The 26,925-nt window shown below is 31.9% G+C and overlaps 1 protein-coding gene across 2 annotated transcripts in view; it reads right to left on the reverse strand.

The window, feature by feature from the left end:
- Positions 1–26,925, reverse strand: part of LOC115240676 — a 37,108-nt gene that overhangs the window by 8,202 nt on the left and 1,981 nt on the right. Inside the window, exons 1-4 of one of the 2 annotated variants that reach the window (XM_029815971.1) lie at positions 13,945–14,270; positions 6,959–7,038; positions 5,109–5,187; positions 3,368–3,540 (exon numbers count right to left, since the gene is read on the reverse strand). In XM_029815971.1, the coding sequence (XP_029671831.1) occupies positions 3,368–3,540; positions 5,109–5,187; positions 6,959–7,038; positions 13,945–13,967 (355 nt within the window). In that variant the 5' untranslated portion in view covers positions 13,968–14,270. Of the gene's footprint in view, positions 1–3,367; positions 3,541–5,108; positions 5,188–6,958; positions 7,039–13,944; positions 14,271–26,925 lie in introns of those variants that run through there. The other variant, XM_029815970.1, reaches the window with a different exon arrangement.

Genomic DNA, 26,925 nt, shown 5'->3' on the forward strand with positions numbered 1-26,925 from the left:
TATTCTACGAGCAAGGGCGGTTTCTTCTTTGGACTCTCTCCTCATAAGAATAAACGACATTAATATGATTTAAAATTTAAATACATTGATATTAAATATTCATATTAAGCGAAAAAAATAAAAAATTAAAGCGAACTAGGTTTGGATAATTGTTACGTCTAAAAAACTTTAAAATATAAGTTTTTCCCTCAATAATCACAAATAATTTTGAAAAAGTATGATTTTTTAAATAAACATTCTGATAAAATTGATTGATAAAATTACACAAAATTGGTGATGTTTCGTATGCGTTTTGTATGCGAGCGCGAGCACAATGATTCATGTGAATGCTACCGACGAGAAGGCGGCTCTTTGTGGGGTCTCGAAAAGTACAATGTATGTCAAAATTCTGTGTCATGGTTACGCACAGGCGTCGCTCTTTAATGACCACGCAGTAAGTGTTACACAGTGCCGCAGTTTCTTCCTACACAATCGACGCGGTTCGTTCATTCGTCATGCGCGCGACTCGAAAACGTTTCGTTCTTCGTTCTTGCTCGCGGATCAGTGAAGACGGCGACCGATGACAGCTATTTACGGTATAAACAGATGTTTTTTTTTTGCTCTCCTCGCTCTCGTTAGAGAAAGATTTGTCTATTTCACAAATAGGAAAAAATATTTGCAAGTATTGAAAAAAAAAACTGTTTTAATAGACCGCGTTCTCTTTTTTCTATTTGTGGCAATTCGCACATATTTATAAAGACGCGTACAAACACGCACAAACTTGGGAATTTTTTTCTTTATCATTGTAAGTTTACCGTAGTATTTCCGTATCTTTTACGCGAGCATTATGTCGTAAGAGAGAGAGAGAGAGAGAGAGAGAGAGAGAGAATACATTGTAATACAAAATAGTTTGTCGTAAATATAAAGTACACATACAAGTAATTACTCTATTATTATCGCGTGTTCAAATAGCGGCACAATAGTACGAGTATTAGTCGAAAATTCTCAACTTTATTTTATAATAACCTGATTTTTGTATTATTTATACATAAATGACATTAATTTAAAATAGAAATTGTCTTGGATATTGTAAAAAGAATATATATATTTATATATTATGCGACTGATTCTCTTTAGAACATCCAAGATAACTTTTCTTCCGGTAATACATGACAAGGCCCATCTTCTCGGATGATCACTCTAGCGTAAAAACGCAATGAAAATTTACAGAAAGACGTTCAATGACCATTGAGGTATTTTGGGGTCAGCATTGAAAGGTACCGTTTGGCAACTACCACCGAGAAGATAGACCACAGTCACTTTCTTCGGTCTCCTCACTTTTATATTTTCGTTTGGATTCTTTTCCTGGGCACCAGTTGTCCGCCTTTCTCTCTTATTCTATTTGCAGTTAGATATCGCTGAAAGTCTGATCCCGGATAATTCGAGAATTTGAATTTAGTTTTGGCTGAATTATCGCAAGAACATACCGAAAATTACCAGAGACCGAATTAATTGGAGTTAGAATAACTCATGATATTCTCTCGTGATAATATCGAAGCAGCATATAGAGGCATATTTTTTGCACGTTTTATTCATTAATTTTATATAACACGAAGTATTCGATTCCTTTAATATATTAAACGCTATTGTGTATATTATAAGAAATAAGCAAGAAAAGAAATTAGTTTTTTTGATGCTTATTTCTAAATTTGTTACGCGTATGAAAGATAATAAATATGCCATATTCTAAAAGTAAATATATGTAAATGATTGTGGAATAGAGGATATAATAAAATTATAAGACAAATATCACGGAAACAAGAATTAAAACACGATCGAGAGAGAGAGAGAGAGAGAGAGAGAGAGAGAGAGAGAGAGAGAGAGAGAGAGAGAGAGAGAGAGAGAAAAAAATAGATATACCCGAGAGAAATCGACAGCGAAACAAATCGATATTCGTATCGCGGTGAAGAAGCCTACGGCATAGCTAAAAAAAGAAATCATTGAAATGAAAGGGACCTTTTTTCGGGAAAAAATAAAAGAGGGAGAGAAAGAAAGAGTACGTAACGCACAGCCGGTATATACAATCGCGGATCGCAAGTGGAATCCTCTATTATTTTATAGTATTCGCAAGCGTTCGCGCACTGATGTCGCAATTAATGTAGACGCAAGTGGTTCCTATTCGCGGAACTCTCTATTTCAACGGACCCCCGAGCACACGCGCGCCTTCCCGCATGCTAATCCGCATTTTCTAAGGCCCGAACGCTCGTGTCGGCTGTGCTAACGAGCTCGTCGAAATGGATCTAGGCTCGCTCTAGTGCAACGTTGAGCTAGCACGCGCGCGTTCCAATTTTCACTTTCCATTCTCGATACCAAAGTTACGCAATCGCCAGAATACTTAGGCGATATTACAATGGGCCTTTATAGACCGATTTGATAAACATTGAATTAATTATCATCAAAATGAAAATCTTTGAAAAAATGTATCATTATATATACATAATTATTATATATTAATTTACCCTAACACAAATATACATACATGCACACAACTTATGTATCTTAATATTTATTTTGATATAAATCTCTCATGATATAATAATCGCAGAGAACTCTGATTGTAAATAAGAATACTAGAAGCACACAATAATACTATGAACAGATGCCTTGTAAATATTAATTAACTGTCATTCGAGCATGAAAAGAAACTTTGAAGGTTTAAAAATTTTATTAAAAAGCTGTACTTCTAAATTGATAATAACATCAATATATATGTGCGAGAGGATGTTGCAGCTTTAGAGGAAGGCCGCGTTAAAAGACCGAGTAATTATCGGTGCGCCGTGCGATACGTTATTAGTAAGCTTCGAACGTATTAGTATTAGACCGACAATTAGCTCTATGATTGAAAAATATCGTATTTATTTACTATATTGTATACGTACATTGTTTTACTTTATTTCCTTGAAATCAATCGATTAATGTTTAATTCAATTGAAGTTAATTAATCTTCTACTTCTGTTTATTTTCACTTAATTTATATTACAGAAACTCGATTATTAATCATTCTTGGCAGTCGTGCTCTCGAATTAAAAATCCGAACACCGAATTAATATTTGACTATTTAAATGAATATGTTAACTATTCATTACATAAATTATTACACAATTATTACTATCATTATTGTATAGAATAAAGAATAGAGACTCCATATGTATAAAAAATAAATTCCTATATAATATATTTAAAAATAAAAAATATAATATCGAGCGCGCGCGCGCGAAAGGAATTTTTCGAAAAATATTGTAACTATCGCACACAAGTGATTATATTTAACATTTTATTTATTTTAAGCAGAATGCTCTCATAAAAATATAGCATGTGTTTTCCTTACCATTCGAATACGCCGATGGTAGTAATTTGAGGAACGGAGAACCTCGGGCACCCCAAGCAGGATGTCTCACGTTATTGCAAGCACCGGAGGGTGTTCTGTACTTGTTTGGCGGGCATGGCCTTTCTGATCGAATTCTACAGGCCGTGTTTACTGGCTGTATTCTATTTGCGCGTCTAGAAAAAAAAAATAAAATCGCGTTTGAGCATGTTCTGAATAAATAATCAAACGATATAATCGATCGATTGAACGATAACATCATAGGAAATCCATGTAAGTATATAAGCTCCCATGATAAGAACTGATGGATATTATTCAATTAATGTATATATTTCTATTATCTATTATACATTTCACTTTTTTTATAACATATCCTTTTTTCCGTTTTTTCACTTCCTCTTTTCTTTTTTCCCTTCTTGCTTTTCTGTCTTTTTTATAATTGCTATCGTCGCAGTGCTATGTCTAAAATTAGCGTTCATATAATAAATCTTTTTTTGCTGTCCATATAATTATTAAGAAAATTTGTCATGGCAGTGTAAAACACACAATAAATTTTTCTTCTCCTTGGAGATCATGCGTTAGAATCTGTACACTCTCTCCCGTTCGATATGGAAGAACGCAGTCCCACTCGAACATTCTTCCTGCTCCATTTCCCTCTTTTTCTCGCGCTCGGCGCACGCTTTTACTTTCATGGTCGAGGAAAGGTACCGATCAACGTCGGCATTTCAGTCACGAGGAAGATTTCTCGTACAACCATCGCCGGCGGTGTTCCCTTTCCTCGACCTCGAGAAGGCTGCCAGTCACAAGAGAAGGCTTGTGTGTACGTATAGATATTGCGATATGCCCTATACCATGACCACGAGTACCATCGTCATTCTGTCAGTCGCTAATGTCGCCAACCAATTGCAGCGCGTGCGACAACTATCGAGAAACCCGTTTTGTCGAGTTTAAAAAAGGTTGATGTATGAGTTTTTCTTTGCTTTGCAACATGGAATTATTTGAGAATAAATAAATGGAAGCTGGACTGCTTTTTTAATTAATCATGGAAAATATCGAGCTTACAATATCTTTCTCTTCTTTTATTATATGGGATTTAAAATAAACTGTTATTCTCGAACGTAACAGTTTATCTTAAATCCCATATGAGTATCTTTATAAAGCTGTTGTGTTGCGTTAATATAAATTATATTCTATTTAAATTACAAATGTTGTTTGTTTACAAATTTCAGAGATTCAGAGAAAAAAAAAAAAATTGATATCGCAGTATTAATATAGAAATTTTTGTAATCTTTATTCCCAAATGGTGTTTTGCATAAATAATAGAGAAATTATATCCGGTTAGAAGACACATCTCTTTTTTGCACATCGGAAAATCAATTTCTCATTAAATATAGACGGTCGAGAGAGATCTGTCTGTCCTTGACGCTTACAATGGCATCCTTTTTTCTTTCTCGGTCCGATCATTATACATTCGGCGGCGCTTGCTGCGACCTTCGGAATTCCTTCTATCGTGAATTTGATTGAAATAGGTAAATTATATAAAAACCACAAAATTTGTGAAATTTTGTATCGGCATTTTGTGAAAGTAACATGAACCAGATTGTATTACGTTGTTAATCGTACAACATGACTTGAGAATATATGGATTTTCTTTTCACTCTGATGCATTTTTAATGAATTTTAATGCTTGCACAAGGATCTCCTTCTAAATATCTCTTTGAGAGAGAAATACAGAATAACTTACAATCGATAGGTGAATCTCTCCGCTTCGATGGCCGAACGTGCTCTCGCTTGTAAATCATGATCTATTCCGTAGACATACTCTGTACAAAACAAACAAAAGTATACAAATTGTTACACGAATTGTTATGTCTTTTAATTTACGTGTATAAAGATCAGAAAATTATCATAAAAATTGTCATAAAAATTGCGTTATACATATTGTTATCAAGCATGTAAAATTGTTTACATTTTGAAATGTAATAATTATATCATGCATAATTACAGCATACAATTTCTAATGATATATAAATTTGATTCTTCACATAATAATATATTTCACAAGCTAAATTTATTAAAATATTATCAACGGCGTAATTATTTTTTTTATAAAAAAAACTTATGGGGATAAAAGTTTGTAATAGCGTATATTTTCACCTATGCATTTGAAACAACAGAATTAAAAATAAAAAATCCTTGACATACATTTTAAATACATATTACTTCAAAATGGAAATTAATGTCATTAATTGCCAAATCAGCGCGTGCACGCGGCGAGATAAAGATACACGAATAAAAGATATCACGTTTGGTGATAATACTGAGTAAATAATAATTATGTGTGTTTATATTAAAACCTTTAAAAATTTTCTCTGTTTCGATTTCTGACATAACGTCACGATGTTACGTCGATTCGAATGTTTCCTATTTTACGTGCCGATTTTATGTGCCAACGTAAGAGCAGTTTCACTATTGTTCTCCGTTTCCTTCAAATTTGTAATACCAATCCGTTCCCTTTATTACATAATAAACATTTCGGCAATACATTCCCGGATGAATGACAAAACAAAACTATATACGGTCAATGCAATATTCAAAAAAATATGATGCATGCGATTAATACCCTATGTAAGTATCTACATTATTTCTTGATGATATACTTTTCCTTTTTTTATAAAACTATATAAAATTTTAATTTATCAAGAATCGATAAAAAAATTATATGTTAAAATTGCTAATCGAGTTATTTTAGTCTTTCGCAAATTGATTTGATAATTTATTTGAAATCAATTTCATTTCAAATCAATTTAATAGATACATTTTAGAAAGAATAAAAAAGAAATAATTTCTGAGAATTACAGCTACAAGATTAATCAGCAACGTGTTTTTTCATCAAAATAATAATCAACGTTCCTGTTAAAAGATGACGCCGAAGCGTCATTAATTTACGAGAATGTCAAAAATACGTAACATGGTACTATGTAATCGATTTTTTTACATATATTTCTTTACTGAAATAATATATTCTTATATATGTATATGAAGCATATACTATTTTATTTCATTTATTATTCCGTCAAATATTTTAATATATTTCGGCGTTAATATATTTAATTTTTGCACACAAATATAAAGTAAATTTTAAAAATTTTAAAAATTAATTACACGGAAAGAAACGCATATCTGAGCAGAAACATGCATATCTCTTTCAGAGAATATTCTATTTTTAATTATTACACTCGTGACATATTAGTGTTCGTAAAAGTACGTATGAAGGAGCATCTGATGCTTAGAGGGGCAAAGGTTTAAAGAGACTCTACTAGAATTATTTCATTAAAAATATATCCAATAAATTGTATATTTTCTTAAGAGTATCGCATATTGTATGCGATACTCTTAAGTACATTCACCGCAACTATCGTTAAGATATTGAAATGAATTACAATACAAACATTGCGTAAAGATTGACGTGAATTTATGGCAAAATCAAGCTGCAAAAAATTAATGTCATGACGCTAAAAAAGGCACATAAAATGGATAAGTAATGTATGCATTAGCGCAACGCTGTCTTTTTTTGCGGTAAAACGCGCTTACCAGAAATATCGAATTGGTTGACTGGCGATAATATTGCTGGTATCACGATGATAAGTGTACACAGCAGTACCAGGCTGCTTCTGAAACCAAAATAAAGATCGCATCGTTCTTTTATTTCACACATTCAAATTTATAAAGATAATTATTAATAAATACAACAAAATAAAGTAATGTACAAATACTTTTTTTTTCAAAATACATTGCATATTTTGAAATATATCCTATACATATCTAGATATTGAGATTAAAGCATCTTCTAAATCACTTAATACGACATTAAAAAGTTATACGCATTATTAAAATTGATGGTAAAAAAGAATATCAGTAAATTTAAATTATGTTGATGTTAATAAATTAATTCAACTTTCTAAAGAGATATTAAAACATAAAAATACGCGTAAATGTAGATATCTTTACTATTAGTCTACATAAATACCATTAACCAAAAGTTAAAATTGTCCAACAAATTCTGGAAAATGTTCGACGTATGACATTTCGAATACTTCCAAGTAGCCATATGTACTTTCTCCGAAAGAGCTAAAAGAGAAAAAAAGAAAGATCACGAGCACGAGTGAATTTACCGCATTCTCGAACGCGAGAATCCGCTTACTCGCTTTGACCGGTCTTTAATTCGGGTCTCGATCTTGTTACACACTAAGCATTGATCTTTACTTTCACACATACGACTCTAAATTGCTTCAATCAATCACACATTTTACAGAAACTAAAATAAAAAGTATAATAACGTATTTAATATAATCTCAAAGTGATTCCTTTGACTCCATATACATTTCACAGAAATTAGAATCAAACAAAATTCAATAACACCTCTAATATGATGAAAAATTGTAAATGATTGTGATATTTTATATATATATATATATATATATATACGATTTTCATCAAACATACAAAGAAGAAATATATGCGTGCGTATGTTTACGATCGATCTGTGTCCTTAATACAGATTAATAATTAACTCAGTGAAGCCTCTCAATGAAATATTTGTAAATATGAAATTTAATGATTTAAAATAGAATCTAAACAATATATACATAAAAAATATCAGATTTATATAGATAAAACGTTCAGTCTTTTAGAGATATAATTTAGTCGAGTTAAGTCTTGGATAAATTATCAACGATCCATTCATGTGGGAAACATTTTACAATTTTTTTTTCTTGTTTTTTCTAAAAATATATTATCTGCTCAAGTAAAGCAGCAACAAGTATGTGTGTGTGTGTGAATATACGCATTTCAAATATACTTCAAGAAAAATATTAGATATATAATGCAATTAAAATGAGAATCGCCACTTTCAACAATAATACACGTAAGTGAATGGACATGTTAGTGCCTTCGCTGTCTAGTAGGCATTTGCGGGTCAATCAAAATTACACCGCAAATTAGATATCCAGGACCCAGGAACCACCTCGAGTTTCCCGAATGCCAGACTAAGGTACAATACTTATTCGCGCACGCTTCCTCCTTTCCATGTCCGCGTGCTTATAGCCGGTGTAAAGCGAAGAGAGAGTAGCCACTGCCGCTGGCTATATCAAATACTTTTTCCTTTTGTTCTCTTATTTGAAACACGTACGTTTACTATATAAATAATTTACAAATGTATAAAATATCTTGAAAATTTGCAAACAGAATAACATTATTAATAAAAGCGATAGACTAATAAACGATAGCTATATGAACGACCATGCATAATTTTGGAAACAATTAAATAACAAAATATTGTGTACTTAATGTAAACTACATTAATTTGATTTTATATTAATTTAATTTGATCTATTTGATAAACCTGTGCAGGAAAAAAAATATTGAAACATTTTTATATGTTATAATTTTTCCATTTACTTTTTCATATGAAATCGTCACGCTATCGTCACTTGTTCGTATATTTTGTGTCCAATAATGGATTATCGTATACAAGATACGCGAAATTATCTTTCCACGAGATATAAAAACAGATACAGACGGTTGCTTCTCGCTACGTGGCGCGAGGCGCGAGAAGCTGCTATCGCAAGACGCACACGCGCACGCACATATACACAGCGATAATTCAGTGTCAGTGGGTCAACGGAAACTGGAGAAATCTTTCTCGAGGATCCGATACGCATACGCGTCCTCGAGATCTCGCGCTTCGGGCGGCGGCGGCGGTCGCGTCTCCGAAAAATATCGCTCCAAGGGACACCTGTTGTGCCGAAAGTTCGAGTATCATCGAATGAAGTCAAATCCCACTTATATTAGCAGGTCTATAACAATTCTTCGATTTTAGTTATGTTTGCTACATAAATATACCGTTTCTGTGCTCACAAATATAATATATATAAAAAAAGAAATAAGAGAACGTATATGTAATATTATCCGGCGAATATGTATATAAATATAAAATTTTTTGCTATAAATATTATTTTAAATATCGATAGTATCAGTTATATAGATGCATTTTCTTTTTTTACCGAAAAGAATATAAAAAACGTTAAACTCATGTATATTTATGTGTTACCCGATACGCTCGATAAAAATAAAACAGGTTGTCATGAATGAATATAATAGTTTTAAATTCCTCCGGAGAGACGATAAGTAACAAATAACAACGACATTCTCGAGGAAGTGTACGCGAGTGAAAGTGCTTATAGGACATTCGCCTAGAGATTCGTTCTAGCGGCACGTTTGCCCCCTGGTGAGAAAAGAAACTGCTGCTTACAAACTGATACAAATACATCATATATACAGTGTCTTTTTGCACGACGAAGATCGTCTCTCTTATGTGACCATATAACATCATCACGATATTATACATACATTACATTACGATACTCCGATATTAAAATATACAAAACTCAATTAAACTCAATCAAATAGAGAATTCCGTTTCTTTGAATAAAAATGATTCCTATATTCTGTTAGTGAGTGGCTGTTAATAAATGTGCAATAAATAACATTTAACGATAAAAGTACGAGGGAGTATAAGATAAATCTTTGTTTATTAGTTTTACAGTGATTGCATGAGAACAATTGTGTAATCTGAATTGTCATTTATAATTAATTTATAATATCGTCTAAATTCTCGCTTTTGACAATGTCAGTAAGTGACAATTATTGCTTATTACAAAATTAATAAAACAAATCAAATCATTTATTGTATATTCCGCCCCCACTCTTTTATGTCCCGCTATCATTAGATTTCATTCATTACATACTCGTTGATGGAGATGCAAATGTATTGTAAATATATCGAAAATGCAAAATGTGTAATACAAAATTATACAAACAAACATTCAGTTATCGCAATATAATAGCGTAATTCTTCTGTATTTATATAAATAAAATCAAATAATACTTTTGAAAATATTTTTCGACGTATATAATTTTCCATCAATGTACTCACGCAATAGATGACAATGATAAAAAGCTGCGCGTGTAAATTCTGAAAGATTAATTGAATTAAATATAGCTTAACGATCTATAGCTATATATAGCTTTTTATTGACGATAAGCTAATTGTGTGCAAAAAAAAAAAGAGAGAAATAAAGTATTACATCGAAACAAAATTCCGTATATGACAATACCACGTCCGGAAGCTTAATTAACGAATCGGAAAAAATGAGAATCGTAAAGCGGAAAGTCGCTCTCCTTGACTTCATCGCCATGTCATCGTTATAGTCGCGATTACGTTTGCTGCATACACCGCGATAATCGGTCGAACGTAACAATGATCTAATGACTTGCCATACGCAAAAGTCCGCGACAGTCTCCTTCTTCATCGCGATTCACCATGTTCCTTTGTTATCGCGCGTGATCGACGCATAAATCCTGTAGCTTCGCAATGCGTTGGAAAGTTCGCGTCGTGTTGCGTCGCCTCGCATATCGAACGGATGTTTAATCGAATGATTAATCTATGTGACAAAAATCTCACACCTGCACGTTAAAACTAGAAGATAGATGCTCTTACATGAGGAAAATAATATGATATCATTTATCGTTAGTAAAATAATAATTTATTAAATTTAATAATTTGTGAGTAAACTTTAAATTATATGTAACGAATCAATCGAAAACTTTCGTTGTATATCAACAGATTAACAACAATTAATTTATAATATATGTATATGTATAAATATATGTTATAATTATAGAAATATAAATTATAGAATAATCATGAAAAGATAATAATTAATTTGTATATATAATCACAAATTATTATATAATATCGCTTTTTACATATCCAATCAATAATTAATAATAATATTTTATTAATTATATAATTGTTAGTTGATGTAGATTAATATTCTCAATTTACGTATATTTAAATTAGATTAGTGTCACGAGTCACGATTTTTTTAAATTAGTACATTCTCGGATCTGTCTCTTTACGAGTGACAGTTAAGTTAAGTTTCAAATATTTGCAGAAATCTCTCTTTAACATAAACTCCATTATAGCATAACCACACAGCACATTTGTGCTGTTAAACTCTAAAGTGAGAACCACTAATCTTTAATCTTTAAAATTAATTTAAAAAATAGAAAATATATAGTTATATCCTTATAAACATAAAATTATTTAATCTGATTTCATTTTTCTATGCAGAAAACTTTACGCAAATATTCATTATTTTATATAGTTTATTAAAACTAGACTTCTTCATATATGTACATACATATATCAGTAAAATATCTAAAAAGAATCATTGTGATTAACAATGTTACAAAATGTTTCCAAGCGCAATAAGTTGAAGAGCTACGTTAATGATCGACTTAATGCTTGATGCCGGCAGTGCAATAACAGTGACCTATGATTTGTAACGGTGTTTATGCGATAAACGACTTTTAACCAAGATCGTGATAGGTTAATGCAACAGAAAGGTATCGCTGCCCTTGCTCCTGTGCAAAACGATGATACTAATGGCAACATGTCAGGTGTGGCTTTGTTTATATTTTTTCAATTTTGCTTGCCCCAAATCATTGATGTCGCGTATATAAGCAAATAATAATGTGTACTTGTGCGTTTGCGCGCTTGTATGCGCACGCGTGAATTTCACATTATTCGATTATATATCGTAGATGATAATTATTGTAATTCCGTATAAAATAAAATTTCTCTTTATATTTAATATAATATATATAATTTTATTATATATTGTATTTTAACTCATTTTATAAGTGTTAAAATAGATATTACATCTTTAAATGTATTTTTTCTTTACTTCAAGCACAATTATTAAAACAACCATTAGACATGTCATACATTTGAAAACATATAGAAAATCATTCCAATCTGAAAAAGAGAATCTTGTATTTTAATTTTCATCAAACATAGATGGCATTTAGTTCTGATATTCAAGAATTTCTGTATTTTGAGGATTTACGTTGTTTACATCCTAAAATTCTCAAATTGAAAGTTTTAGAACCCTCAAGTCCCTGAACCCTCGGATTCTGAGATCTCCGGGTTGTAAAATGTCAAAACTATTATCTCCTTAGAATACGGCAATTAATTACGCCGATTTTAGAATCCTCATTTAAATAATTAAACGTTTAAATCTCCAAATATTAGTGATTTTGTCTACTTCTTAAATCCTCATAAATTTTGGATTCTTGAAATTTCAGATGCTCAAGATCGTGTAAACTATAGAATCGTTTTAGTCGGAAATAGACAACTGGCTAAATGTGAGATAATGTTTAACGATACCAGACGAGCGCGTCTGATTAATTGGTGACCTGCACTACTTGTATCTTCTCGATATACGCTCGAGTAGAGTTTGAACTTTAATTGAGCGATTTTTATATCTTGCCATATTTAATAAAACTTTGATAAGATATAAGGTATTGATATTCTTAGCCTTCTATACATATATGCACATACATATATATACATACAAAATATATATATAGAACATACAAAATATATATATATATATATATATATATATATATATATATATATAAACATTATATATTAAAACAATTATATAAGTATGGTTTCTCTCCCTTCTTCCCTCCCCCCTCCTCTAAGCATAAAATATAATAAATTAGTCTCCTCAAATTAATGATAATAAATAACCGGTCTTTATCAGCAAAAGAGTTACGTGATTGCATTACAATTTTATAGTTGTTTATCATAGAATTTATTAATAAGCGAATGATTGTAGCATATGATCGTACATTGAATGTAAATGTTTATCCGGAAAATTAGTATTCGAGAAAAACTTGTCGGATGAAAATGAGATTTTCTATTTATTATCTATAATAAATGGAAGATTAAACAGAAGTGTCAATAAATATTCAATAGAAATTATGAAACAAAGTTATATATCATTTTGTTATTTAAACGATTGAAGCTTGCGTATTATATGCGGGTGTTATCTTTCGTTCGCTTTTCATACATTGGTTGTTTTTTTAGCGCACACAACAGGGACAAAAAGAATTTAATTAAATTTATCTCTACTACAACATGCTTAAACCTTTTTTTCTTTTTTTAAAGTTAATTGCAAATATTGAAACAATGTGAATTTAATTGAGTAAAAAGACTGTACTTGTCGAAGTCTATAACAAGCTCTCTAATTCATCTAACACAAGTGGATGATATGAGGAAAAGAGAGAGAGAAAGAGAAAGAAATACCATTTGACTATTAGAGAAAGTTACTTTTACGCGTTACTTTGGAACGTCCTGACAAGCGTTAACTCATACTAATCATCTTCGACGTAACGTGAACCCTCGACTCCGCTAATGTTAGTCTTCTCTTCCGGTGAAAGAACAATATTTTTTTTATTTTTTTCAGAAAAAGAGAATAACTTTGTAATTTTCTCATGTGCAATTGTAATAACTTTTAAATTGAATTTCATCGCAAGATGTTCAAGTTCGCAATAATCAATGGAAATTTTAAAAAAGATTAATATTCGAGAGAGAGAGAGAGAGAGAGAGAGTACTTTTATTAATAAGAATAATTCAAACTCGATGAACGATTTAATCTTACCTGAGCCAATTAACCGTCACCATTTCTGTCAACTTTCCAACTTGTTGTTCCGTGCGTTTCCGCTCTTAAAATCGCGTGCTTTTTCCCGCGCACGCTGCGGTCTCTCTCGTTTCTCTGGCTTTTTACTGGCGCGCTTTTGGCGCGGTGGCACGAAGGTGTAATTGGACGGAAAATCTTCCGTTCGCGCTCACTCAGACTTTTATTCTCTGTCAGATGTTACACTGGTCGCGATGTCGCGCAAATAACATGGAGAAGCAACGCGTAACTCCAACAACTCTCCGGCGGATACTGAGGCCTGAGGCCTGAAGGCCCGTCGCAGACACCGTCGTGAGTCGTGATAGCCTCCTCTTCGCGCAACCACGCGGCGAGCGGCGAGTGAAAGCGAGAGGTGCCGCAAGCGCAAGCCGCACGCCGCACGCCCGCCGCCCGCCGCGATGAGCGAGAGCCGAGAGCGGGTATACGAGAGCGACCGCGGCCGATTATGTTTCTGTGTAAGAAAAAAAAAGAGAGACGGATTGAGCTCGGAGCGGCTTCTTGGCGCGCGGCTCAAAATCCCACTCAACGTGACCAAAGATATGCAAACGAGGCCGAGTAACAGAGACAAGATGAGTACGATACAGCCCATCAAAGTCGCCGCAACGATCGGAACGAGAAAGGGCAAGCCTCGATGCATTGCGCTCGATGAGAAAGGCGCTGGAACGAGAAGGAAGTTTCGATGCGTAGGAGGGTAAAATTAGCTACTTATGCAAAAAGCAGTTTCGTACAACAGTCATGCGTAAGATAATAGTAAGATAAACCTATGATACCTATTACATTTGGTTTATGTTCGTAATGAACATGATAACGAGGGTACCGTCTTACATCCATCGGTTTCTTTATCAACCCTCGGTTGATTGTAGTATTGCCGTCGAATTTGATTGCGAGAGAAAGAGAAAAGAGAGAAAGGGAGGGAGTACAGTGGCTACTGTAGTCCGCGATAAATCGTTGCAAATATGGATAAGAGTAGGCGATGATGTATTGTAAGTTATACCGCAACTCTCCTATCTCGTGCTTTCATTTTACAACGAAAGCACGAATGTATACTAAACATTTATATTTTATATAAATTAACAATGTTAATAATATATGGACAATATATTCGTCTTATTTCGAGGAACGTGCGTGGTTTACGCAAATTCAGGCTTCAATTGTTACGTTTTACAAAGCCCTTTTTCAAAATCACGACTTAATAAGAATAACGTGCCGTGAATTTTTCGTTTAATTTTCAAGCTTATGATTGTTACGTTTTGGGAAACATTTATTCAACGTGTATGCGCGATATATGTATATATATATCTTCCAAATTTTTTTATTCGGGCTGACAAAAAGTACGTTTATTGCTGGCTGCAAATACAGCTAGCCGTTGTTCTTTTCTCATTGTCAGTCTTTTCGCATTATCGCGCGAAACGTGAAAAGATCCGACAGAACGATGCGATGTGACGCCAAGCGTCGATATGCTACACAATTCGTGGAAGGATGAGGGATAGACTGCAATTGAAGATCACAAAAATTCTCGGAAATAGCGGCGAGCGAAGGATAATGAACATGGGAAAGGTAGCATTAAGTAAATGCCATCCAAGGAGACCAATCGATGCCCGCACGCAATATCGGGAACATCCAATGAATATTCTGATTTGAAATATTTTTCATTTTTATGATAAATGTCGCGGAACTAGAAATTTTGATCTCATCTTGTATAAATAAATGATCGCTATAATCTTCTCGCTCGCGATATAAGTGTTGATATATATATATTTTGATTAATATATATATATATATATATATATATTAATCAAAATATATATATATCAACACTTATATCGCGAGCGAGAAGATTATAGCGATCATTTATTTATACAAGATGAGATCAAAATTTCTAGTTCCGCGACATTTATCATAAAAATGAAAAATATTTCAAATCAGAATATTCATTGGATGTTCCCGATATTGCGTGCGGGCATCGATTGGTCTCCTTGGATGGCATTTACTTAATGCTACCTTCCCCATGTTCATTATCCTTCGCTCGCCGCGCTCGCGATATAAGTGTTGATATATATATTTTGATTAATATATATATATATATATATATATATATATGCAATTTATGAGAGAAAGTATATCATACAATCGCATAGTAGTATAAATGGAAAATTTGCATCGAGAATGTTAATAAAAATTAATGTCGCTTGAAAAAAAATGTTAATAAGAATAAGAACAAATGTTATCTTTAATTTTTTTAAGTTTACAAATTACTCATATTTTGCACATTGTGTTATATAAATATAATTTACTCTCTTCAATTTAATTTCTTTACCGCTTATTATAATTCAAAACTCTCTCTCTCTCTCTCTCTCTCTCTCTCTTTCTCTCTTCCTCAGTTGGATACCTATTCGATTAAAAATGAAACTACATTCGAACGGGGACACGTAGACAGTACCTGGAATGTGTGGACGTGCCTTCATCCAAGTATGCTGTTATAGTGAAGGCGCGATGTCATGTCGTGACCTTGACCTTTGAGAAAAGGAAGAAATCAGTCGAAAAATACTTATGGATGTAACCTTTAGTTGCAAAAGAAGATGTCTATATAAGAATTGAATAGTTGATTACAGTGAAATGTTAAGAGTTTAGACCAGACGACGACAAAAAGTTTATAGTTAGTTAGAAATTTCTGTGAGATTCGAAAATTAAGAGTTTAAAAAATGAAAATCGAACAAAAATATTCAAAAGCTGAGAGTTGAAAGTTGATTAATGATAAATGATTGAAAATTGACTATTGAAAATTATATATGATTCGCAACAATATCCACTTTCTACTTGAATATAATTCTATTTAAATAAATTTCACATGTCGCATTCTGTTGCACCAATAAAAGTGTAAATTCTGCTTAACGAATGGGAGAACATGAGCGTAAAAAAATGTAAAATATGTTATAACGTCAAAGTTCGAATTAAAATCACCCTTTCTCAAAGGGTATGAAAATAACTGTATAAATCAAAAATTATTGTTAAAAATAAAAAAATGTCATAAACAGAGCAAAATTGACTGCAAGAACGATAATCATGAGGCTTGCAGTGAAAGTATTGTAACGAGAAAGAGAGAAGTCACCCATATTTCTTCTTTTTACTTCCAATACAACTTTCATTGAGAGTGAGTGAGAGAAAGAGAGGGGGATGAAATAAAATAATGATAAAAATTTCTGAATACTGTATAAATGCAAATAAATATAATTAATATTTTATTACGGCATAAAAATAAAAAATTAAGCACAAAAAAATATGATAATAAAATAAAAAATATAAAAATATCATACATAAATAATAATACATATAAACATACGCATATAAGAGGAAAATATGCAATTGCATAGAAAATAAAAAGAATTGAAATTTATCCTCAAAGTTTAAATCTCTTATACTCTTACTTTTAATCCATTATATTCCACAGCAATATCAATTCGTAAAAAAAGTTTGTAAAATTTAGATGTATTATTTTTATTTATTCATTGCACTTTAACAGAATATTTTTATATTAAACATAAGATAAATGGAGCCTACTGTGCAATTTTATAAAACTATACAATTCAATTTATATATTGCTGTTTGTTATTCTGTAGAATTTTACATATTTACATGCACCATATGTGTGCGTAAAAAAAACCAAATAAGTCACCGATATATGAATGAGATGGTCACCGTCACTTCGTGCCCAATTTCACTGAACAAATGATTTAATTTATAAATATAAGTGACAGTATGTTTTTATTTCAGCCTTTCTCCCTCTCTCTCCCTCTCTCTCTCTCTCAGGTGACATCGAATGACAAGAAAGGAGGGATATTTCGTTGATGTCTCAGTGAAATTCGAAAGGTCGTCTTTTTGAGGTTACCCGCGTCGGAGCGTGTTTCCACCGTGACTTTATGTAAAATGTTCCGCGAGCCATGTATGTCATACTGAATAGTTTATCTGATTTTACCATCATACATATATATCACGATAGAGAGATATTAATCGATTCAATTTTTAATTGGAACAATTTTTAAATTTAGATATACAAGTATGTATATACATATTAAAATATATACTTAAATTATATGCATGAATTATTTTCTATCATTATGCGTACATCTCTTTCAGATATAGACACGTGTATATCGTCAAATAAATTTTAACTAAATCTCTAAATATATATCTTATACTCTTGTCAGAGATTGTACGCATAATAATAGAAAATAATTCATGCATATAATTTAAGTATATATTTTAATACAAATTGATTAGAGAAACAATTTAATAACACGATTTACTTCATCTATCATAGATTTTAAATTCAAATGAACCAAACTTCATCATTTCGCGACTTATGTGAGATGCGAGCATAACTATTATTTACTTGAGATTAACGTGTGGAAAAAAAATTGCACTTGCGAAATTTCATACTTCTCCTTGGTACTAGAAAAGTTACGTGACGTTCTTTCGCGACTGTCTAAGCGACGATGTTCTGCCTACAGTGATCGTCGTGCCTGCCGTATCTTGACTTATGTGTCAGTATGTCATACAGGCCCGCACACACCAGCACTCTACAGCAGTAGCGAGAGTGACTACGAAAGTGGCTGTTACTCAATGGCTAGCGATCCATATGTGACAAGCATGTAATCGAGCTGATATCCCATATGAACTACTGTGATGAGCCGCGCTCGCAATTTTTGTCCTCATATAATTATTATAAAACATATTTAAAAGACTATATGTGTTTGCAGATATTTTATTTCTCGAGAAACTAATATAATTAAAATTATTTCTATATTATTATAACAATAATCAATAAATTTTATATATATATATATAATGATTGTATATGTATGAGATAACGCAAGAAGACTATAGAATTTGCATTTCTAAATCTTGCATCTAACAAACGAATTACGAAATACATATTACAAAATTATTCGTGACGCGCGTAAACATTCGTGAGACCAAGACCTTCACAATTTCACCTGCCATCATCAACAATGTCATCTACATCAATATCGGATACAATGCTATACACAAGCCAAATCATTTCAAGGTTCCGATTGGCTCCTTGTCGCGCATTAAGTCGAATAGGAAAAAATACCATGTTTGCCAGCCTAAAATCGTACACCATGTTGAAAAAAAAATAATTTTACTCCCTCCCCCCCCACCCCTCTCTCTTTCGAGTTTTTATTTAATTCATCATTAAAAGCAATTGACATTAGCTTGAAAAAGTGAAAATTTCATAAAGTAAAAAATTTATAAATAAAAAAATACATGCGTTAAATTATTAATATTATTTAAAACGGTTATCCAACACAAAGAAAATTTAGAAATGACAAGATTGATAAAAGATTAGAGAATTATTTACATCTTTTGAAAGCAGCATTCTAATTTTAACGCGATGTATAATTACAATATTATATCCTTCGGAAATACAATTAATTTGATGATGAGTCATATTTGACTAAAAATAAGAAGAAAAACATACTTTTAGCGAGGAATAATACTGGACAACATCAGATGTATCATGAGACTACCTGAAACCGGCTCTATCACCTATATCACGAATGATATTCCAGCAACATCGTGCTCGATTTACTTTCATCGACATTGAGCAGAGATTCTGAGAAAGTACGCGTACTGAATTATTATTACGTTATATCGTTATATAGTATCCGCTTAATTACGTACCATCATATAGTAATCACAAATCTCGCCACGTAATCATTCAAGTTTCTAATAATACAGTAAATCAATCATATAATAATTAATGATTCTCCTAAATTTAGTAAGGAATGCAATCTTTCCTGTTCTATCCTGTACATATTCATCAGTTGAATACAGGACATGAAAAGACGATTGCAGGGGAAGGTCGTGAGGTCGTTCCAAAAATATAGCATTAACAAGATAATAGCTCTCTCGAGCGAAATCGTATGCGGATTAAGAGAGATTTTAGCATACTTAATGTCCGTTCGCAAAGTGACAGGATATCGAATATTAAAGATTGGAAAAAGTTTAGTCACAGCGGCGACACTGTTAAATCTCATGATTACTGGGCGAAAAAGGTCAATATCTTCTCAAAGGAATTCAATTTTACAAGTTAGTCAAGGACTGACACTAGTTTGTCCATCACAAGGACACATATCTTATTTCTAATCGTCAAGATCTTTTCGATTAGTTTATCGCGCAAGCTTATCAAATAAGATAAATGTACATAAAAAAATACAATCGCGCTTAAAATTTTTCCCGCAAAATTCCTCTATAATCGCGATCATATAAATATAATTACCAAAATTTTTAATTGGACGCGCAACTTTCGAATGTGTAAGTAAAATGTAATATTTTCTACACAAAATGAATGCAATACGAATAGATCTCTCTCATATTCTTCTTTTACGATCTTTGGATATATAATATGACAGGAGATATAATAAAAAATATAAATTTATAATTTTATAATATAAATTTTCACAGAGTCACGCGCGCGCACACCCACACGCACACAAGATTAATCTTTTACTTTACTACATAAACATACTTTTTAGAAATATCTGCTGTTTCAAGGATTTAAATATTGTTACATAAATTTAATAAATAAGCATTTAAATATTTCTATATTTATGTACTATTTCTATACTTCTATATTTTGTACACCGCAATAATCTACGTAATTGTATCATAGAGAATCTAATTGTGTGCCATAGAGAAAATCTATGCAATATTTCTCTCCACCATTTCTTTAACTTTATAAATATAAAAACACAGAAATTTTTGCAAATAACGAGGTGGGTTCAGAAAGGTTGCGTGAACCTAGGAACCGGCGGAGAACCGTGTACTGGCCTGCTTTCTGTCGCAGACATCCTTGTTTCGTAATGATGATGTTCTCTCGACGCTAGCTAAAGCTTAATTCACACTATCGGCATAGCCGCCGATATCACGATTGTCGGCTAACATTGGAGACAATCGTTTAGCAATAGATATCGATAGATGTAGATATGTGTAAAATAATATGAACAATAAAGTTTTCCATTGATGCTATCAAGTTAGCATTTCTAATATATATAATGTATATATAATAAAAAACGGTTTGATATTTGCAAGTATTTGATATATTAAAAGATTAAAATAGAGTTGTCAGCATAGTGCGAATGAAACTTTAGAGGATTCCAAATGCAGAGCGTGATGCAGTACGCGGTTGCACCGGCGCGAGAGGAGGTGCATTAATCAACGCGTATCTTCCCTCACGATGATACTCTGGCTCTCGCCAGATGGATATGCCCACGAGCGTAGTATCAACAGAGAGCATCTCTTACACAAATGATGCAAGCACGAGAGATGCAGTCAGCCAAGAGAAGAAAAGTAAAGAGAGACAGGGTTCTTGTCATTCCGTAAGATCGGTCGTTCATGATTATCGAGATACGCTTCGTAATGCACCGGGCGCCTCGCGCTACATACATTGCTAAATGCACCGCGTCAGGTTGAGAGGATAAGAGTTAATTTTCGCAAGTTTTCTCGCCGCTTCTTCTTACATTTCACACGCATTTTCCCGCATCTTATAATGACTTTATTTTCTAATCCCATCCTTATCCCTCAATAGTTTTCTTCCTTCTCAATGTGCAATTTTCGATATAATTTTATGAAATTTTATTGAATAAAATGTACAAAGATCGTAAAACTAAGAGAGCATAATACACATATAATAAAGATATGAGACGCGTGCGGTGGATCTCTATCCAATTTTCTCAACAGGGTTGCAGTCACATTTCCTGACGGCATGCGCTTATAATCTTGCAGATGTAAGTGCATCTTGATTATAACGTGGCGCAACAATACACGACAACATTGTCCGTAAATTGCAATTCCATATACGAAGAACGCGGTATTCCTCTCGTTCGCTTCCTTCTTATTTCTAGCAAAACCGATCTTTAAGGATTTCGCAGAAAGAAATTAGCAATGCTAGCTATTAAATACATTGTCTTATAATGGATGCTAAACCATGAATATTTGTTTTGTTATTTTTCGTCGTAGCCGACGAAAAATAGATAAATATCATCATTAATATTTCAGTTTACTAATAAGAATGAGATAATATTATTACAGAATTATACATTAATAGAACAATAGGATATTTTAATTTAATGTTACAGCATCAAATATCGCTGCATTAATTATTAAAACAACTTAATATTATTAGTTCTTAATAAAAAAAGAAAAAATTGTGATAAAACGATTATTATACATTATTATCAATGACACAATATTTAATAAGAAGAAACGGTTTTTTAATCGAATGGAAAAAATATAATAGTTGTTCAAAATTTTATTATAGTGCAATAAAGATAATATTCGAGTCACATGATTGTCATTGTACTCTGCTAGGAAAACTCGCGATCTTTCTACCTTATATGCCAAATATAAATCTGATCTAAACTCTCATACTGATCTTGAAGAAATTCAAGGATAGAAATTATATCAAATATAGAAGACATTAATCGCACGGAAAGATTTCCTGATTTCTATTATAAAGTAATTTGGCGAAGTTGCGAACTGATTGACGCTGAATATTTTCTTCTATCTCACACAAAATCATTGCGAAAAGATACATTTAATTTTTTAATTTTTTATTTGTTGAAAAGTTAAGTTTTTTGATGATAAAAAGAAGTATTTTTTATGAACATATTTATTTAGCTTTGATGATAATGCCATCTCTTTTCTCATTTTAAAATTAATGCTTATTTTGTACATTTTCTTCATTTGCATTATTTTCTTTTTACTTTTTTATTATTATGTGTTTATCACTACAAAATAAATGCAAATAAAATAAAAAATAATAATAGTAAAAAAGTAAAAAACAAATAATACAAGTAAAAGAGTGTACAAAATATGATATCAGATTTAAAATGAAAAAAACGTGTGATTAACAAATTTAATTGTAAAAGTAATAAATTTTATAAGCTGCAATAAATGTTGCAAGATAAATTTTGTACGTCGATCTTTCGTACGTCTTGCAGCAATATTTTGTGGAATTCTATTGTGTGTATGTGCGCATATGCTATAAGGAATACAAAATGATTGAGATTCCAAGAGATTGTGATCAAATATCCTGCAGCGCATTAAAATGTTTTATCTTATTTAGAATAAAAAAGTAATGTTCCTTGTATAGGCATATAACCGTACTTTTAAATTGCCAAGCGCGCGTTTCTCAAACAAACAATATTTTACATATACATTTACGCGCGCGCGCGCGCGTACATCAGACGATATTATAATACGATGCCAGCAACCTTGACAATTATGTCACACACGATCTTAAGCCGGTACGGAGGCTGTAGCTTGCAGGATGTAGCTCTGAACAATGCGTGAAATATATAGCGATGACGTGGAACCAGTTGCTACGTCTGTATTTCGAATAATATTGGAGCATTCCGCTAACATAACAAATGACCTTCACATTCTTAAAAAAATAACTATCATTCGGAAAAAAATAACTATTATTCCGGAATCCCTTAACTTTTTAGTGTAAAGCTTATTTTAAACCACTTATAATTCGCAACCAAAAATTCAAGACAGAAATATGTTTATAATTTTATATGCCGCATATTCTCTAATGCATGTGTGTATTCTGATATGTATTTTATACATGTATACGTATCTTACTTTTTTTAATGTTTCCTGCATCATACGACACATTAAATTATAAATAATAATTTGCTCCGAATTTGATTGCAAATTATAAGTCATCCAAAACGAGCTTAATTACATGCAATTTGCTCACAAAGAACAATCTGCGATATCAACAAAAAAAAAAAAAATTAATCATAACAATATTATTCGTAAATTAAAATATACTAAAATATACTTTTCTTTTTTCTTTCTCCTTGATTCTAAAATTTAAAAACATAAAGATTTATTGCGGTATAAAACCAATTATAAAACCAATTCCGTATTTCGAAGAATAAGTGCCCAGTTTCCAAGAATAAATCCCTTCCAATCTATTTTAATCCTCCTATTTCTCAAAGAATGATAATTCTGCTTATAAGGCACGCATAAATCTAAACTCGCCATCGAATTAGGAGAAACGAAAGATTCGTTTTCTAGAAACATTATCATATTGTATATCCGCCACACTCGATGTCTCTTTGTTTTCGTATGTCTTGCATTTTTTATTATGTCGGCATTACCCTTCTAATCATCGCTCGCTTGTAATTTGAAGAAAGGTCAAACATTTCCCGATTAGCAAACAAGCTGGCAAAAACGCGTGCCAAGCAAAAGTGCCTTAATGTCAAGATATAACTAATATTTATCCGCACACACACACACACGAGCGAAATATTCGTCGTGACCTGAACCTTTGTCCGACCCGACGCGGCATTACTTCATGCGCCGCAGAAGATATAAAATTCTTTATAGCTCATCATGAATATCGACGTCGAAAGGCTCATATTGCCGCTTAACGAGTTCATTTCTGACAGTTTAAAAAATTTTAAATGTGGGAAGATGGGAAATTTTTATTGTACTATGTATGTACTGTGTATGCGTATTTCATAATTGAATGATTGTTTATGTAGGAAACATTTTACGCGATTCTCTTGTTCGTAAAATTTGACTTACAAATATTTATATCAGTAATTATTGTTAATTATTTAATAAATTAATATTGTACAAACTTTCTAGCGCAGCAAAAGACAATTCGATAAGATTTATAAAATTTACTATTTAATATTTTAATAAATAAAAAGAATTTTATACACAATTTATACGCTGCAAATTAAGTCACATGTCACATCTTTATAAAAATATATGCTTTATTGCATTCTATCATTATAAGAGAAAGTATACGGTATCGATAGATCGTGAAATAGTTTTTACGTGTGTTATCTCATTGCCAGTTCCGAAATTCATCATTCTTGATTTATGAGATTCGCGAAACTTGTTTATTGAGTGCTGTCTTAAAAAAGAAAAAACATGCGGAGTCCTATCTACGAAATCTTTTAACTTACAATTATAATACCGATCAAGAACGCAGCAATCTAAATTGCTTAAACATATAAAAAGTTAAAATTTAAAATCGGTTCTTGTGGAATTTGAGATAATGAAAATTAAACCGAAATCTTGCGAGGTAACCAAAAATTCAAACAAAATAAATTTTTATGTTTAATAATAATTATTATATTTTATTATTATTATTATATTATTTATTAAAGTTGCGAAAATCATTAAAATCATTATGCGTCAGGCTTGCATCATCAAAATTTTATATCCTTTAAGCTAATTCAAAAAGAAGAATCTAAACTAACGAGTGTGTGTGTGTGTGTGTGTGTGTGTGTGTGTTTAAAGAATGGACCAAAAAAAAATAAATTAAATTAAATTTGTAGTGAAATTTTTACATGATGAACATAATAGCATTAATATCAGATATTAGTGCAGACATTTAATTTTTGTTTAAAGTTTAATCATATTATACGATTAATGGCTATAGTTGGCGATACAAATAATTGGAAGCAAATATTGGTCTATATCAATTAAAAATGATGGACCAAAATCGGCATAACGAATGCTACGAATCATGCGGCATCTTTAATACTAACAAATTTGACATCACTGGATGAGTTTATCTCATATTACTAGCGTCATTATGGATGGTTAAAACGGCAGTTTTAGTAATGACACATATCATAGCAACGAAACCTCTCATACAAATAACTAATTTTAATACATTGTAAATGGAAGAATGCTGAATGAATCAATGATTTCATTGTATCTTTATTCTAATTAATCGCATGATGCATTTGTTCCTGGTACACAGCCAACGCATCTTTGCCGGTATTTTGCTGATATTTTCATATCATCAATTATGCAGGCAACGAGACGTTCGTCTCACGTATTCCGCTCGCGGAACCGGATCTAAACTATACACTTTGTCCGAAGAAAACGACAACGCTACCAAGAAGTTAATCATTTGCTATCGTTTACGAGAAAAAAAAAATTAAGTGATAATATTACGTGTTTATTATATTAATATTGTATATATATATATGTTTAATCATATTATACGATTAATGGCTATAGTTGGCGATACAAATAATTGGAAGCAAATATTGGTCTATATCAATTAAAAATGAATGACGTTGAATAGCACTAACGAGCATGTCGCGTATCTGTATAAATCGCGGATACTCGCTTGCAACCATAACGCATATACATTAGAACGTTGGAGCGCACATTCTACCTCCCTCTTTCTCTCTCTTTCTCTATCTATCCATCAAGTTGCGATCACGCGCCAAATTGTGCAATCCGCTAATCTTTTTCTTCTTAGATCTCGCGAAAGACTATTCGCGTGGAATAGGTATTCGTTGTTCGAACACAACGATGATAATGACGACGGTTGTCCCGTTATCTAACCCGACGCGCGAAATCTTACGCGACGCTACATACATGGCGTTGCGTCATCCTCCCTCCTTCCTCCCACATTAAGAAGTTAATTAAGTTTCAATACATTATATAAAAGCGCGTGCTTATACGTGTAACGTGTACCGATAAATTAATCAAAAGCGCTCATATACACACATGTACATGCATCACATATCACTGTTTCATTATAAATAATAAGCGTATTATTGATTAATGATAATGATACATCATGAAGCACTTGCACTTTTAATTTCGTAATTATGTCAAATTTATATGAAAAGTTTGTTCCTAAGTCAAGTATATCAAGATCATCCGTAAAAATGAAAAATTGGCATTTCAATATTATTAATGATAAGATAAGATTAAATGTTCCCCTATAAAATTTCTAAAATTACATTTTAATTAACTTAGTTGCAGTTATGACGGGTTGACCAATTATGAAATTTATTAATCTTTACAAAATTTTATATTTCAGATAATAAGATTCTGTTATACTCTTATTAATATTTTGATAAAATTATT

Source organism: Formica exsecta, unplaced genomic scaffold (genome assembly GCF_003651465.1).
Source record: "Formica exsecta isolate Colony F162 unplaced genomic scaffold, ASM365146v1 scaffold443, whole genome shotgun sequence".
Lineage (NCBI taxonomy): Eukaryota > Metazoa > Arthropoda > Insecta > Hymenoptera > Formicidae > Formica > Formica exsecta.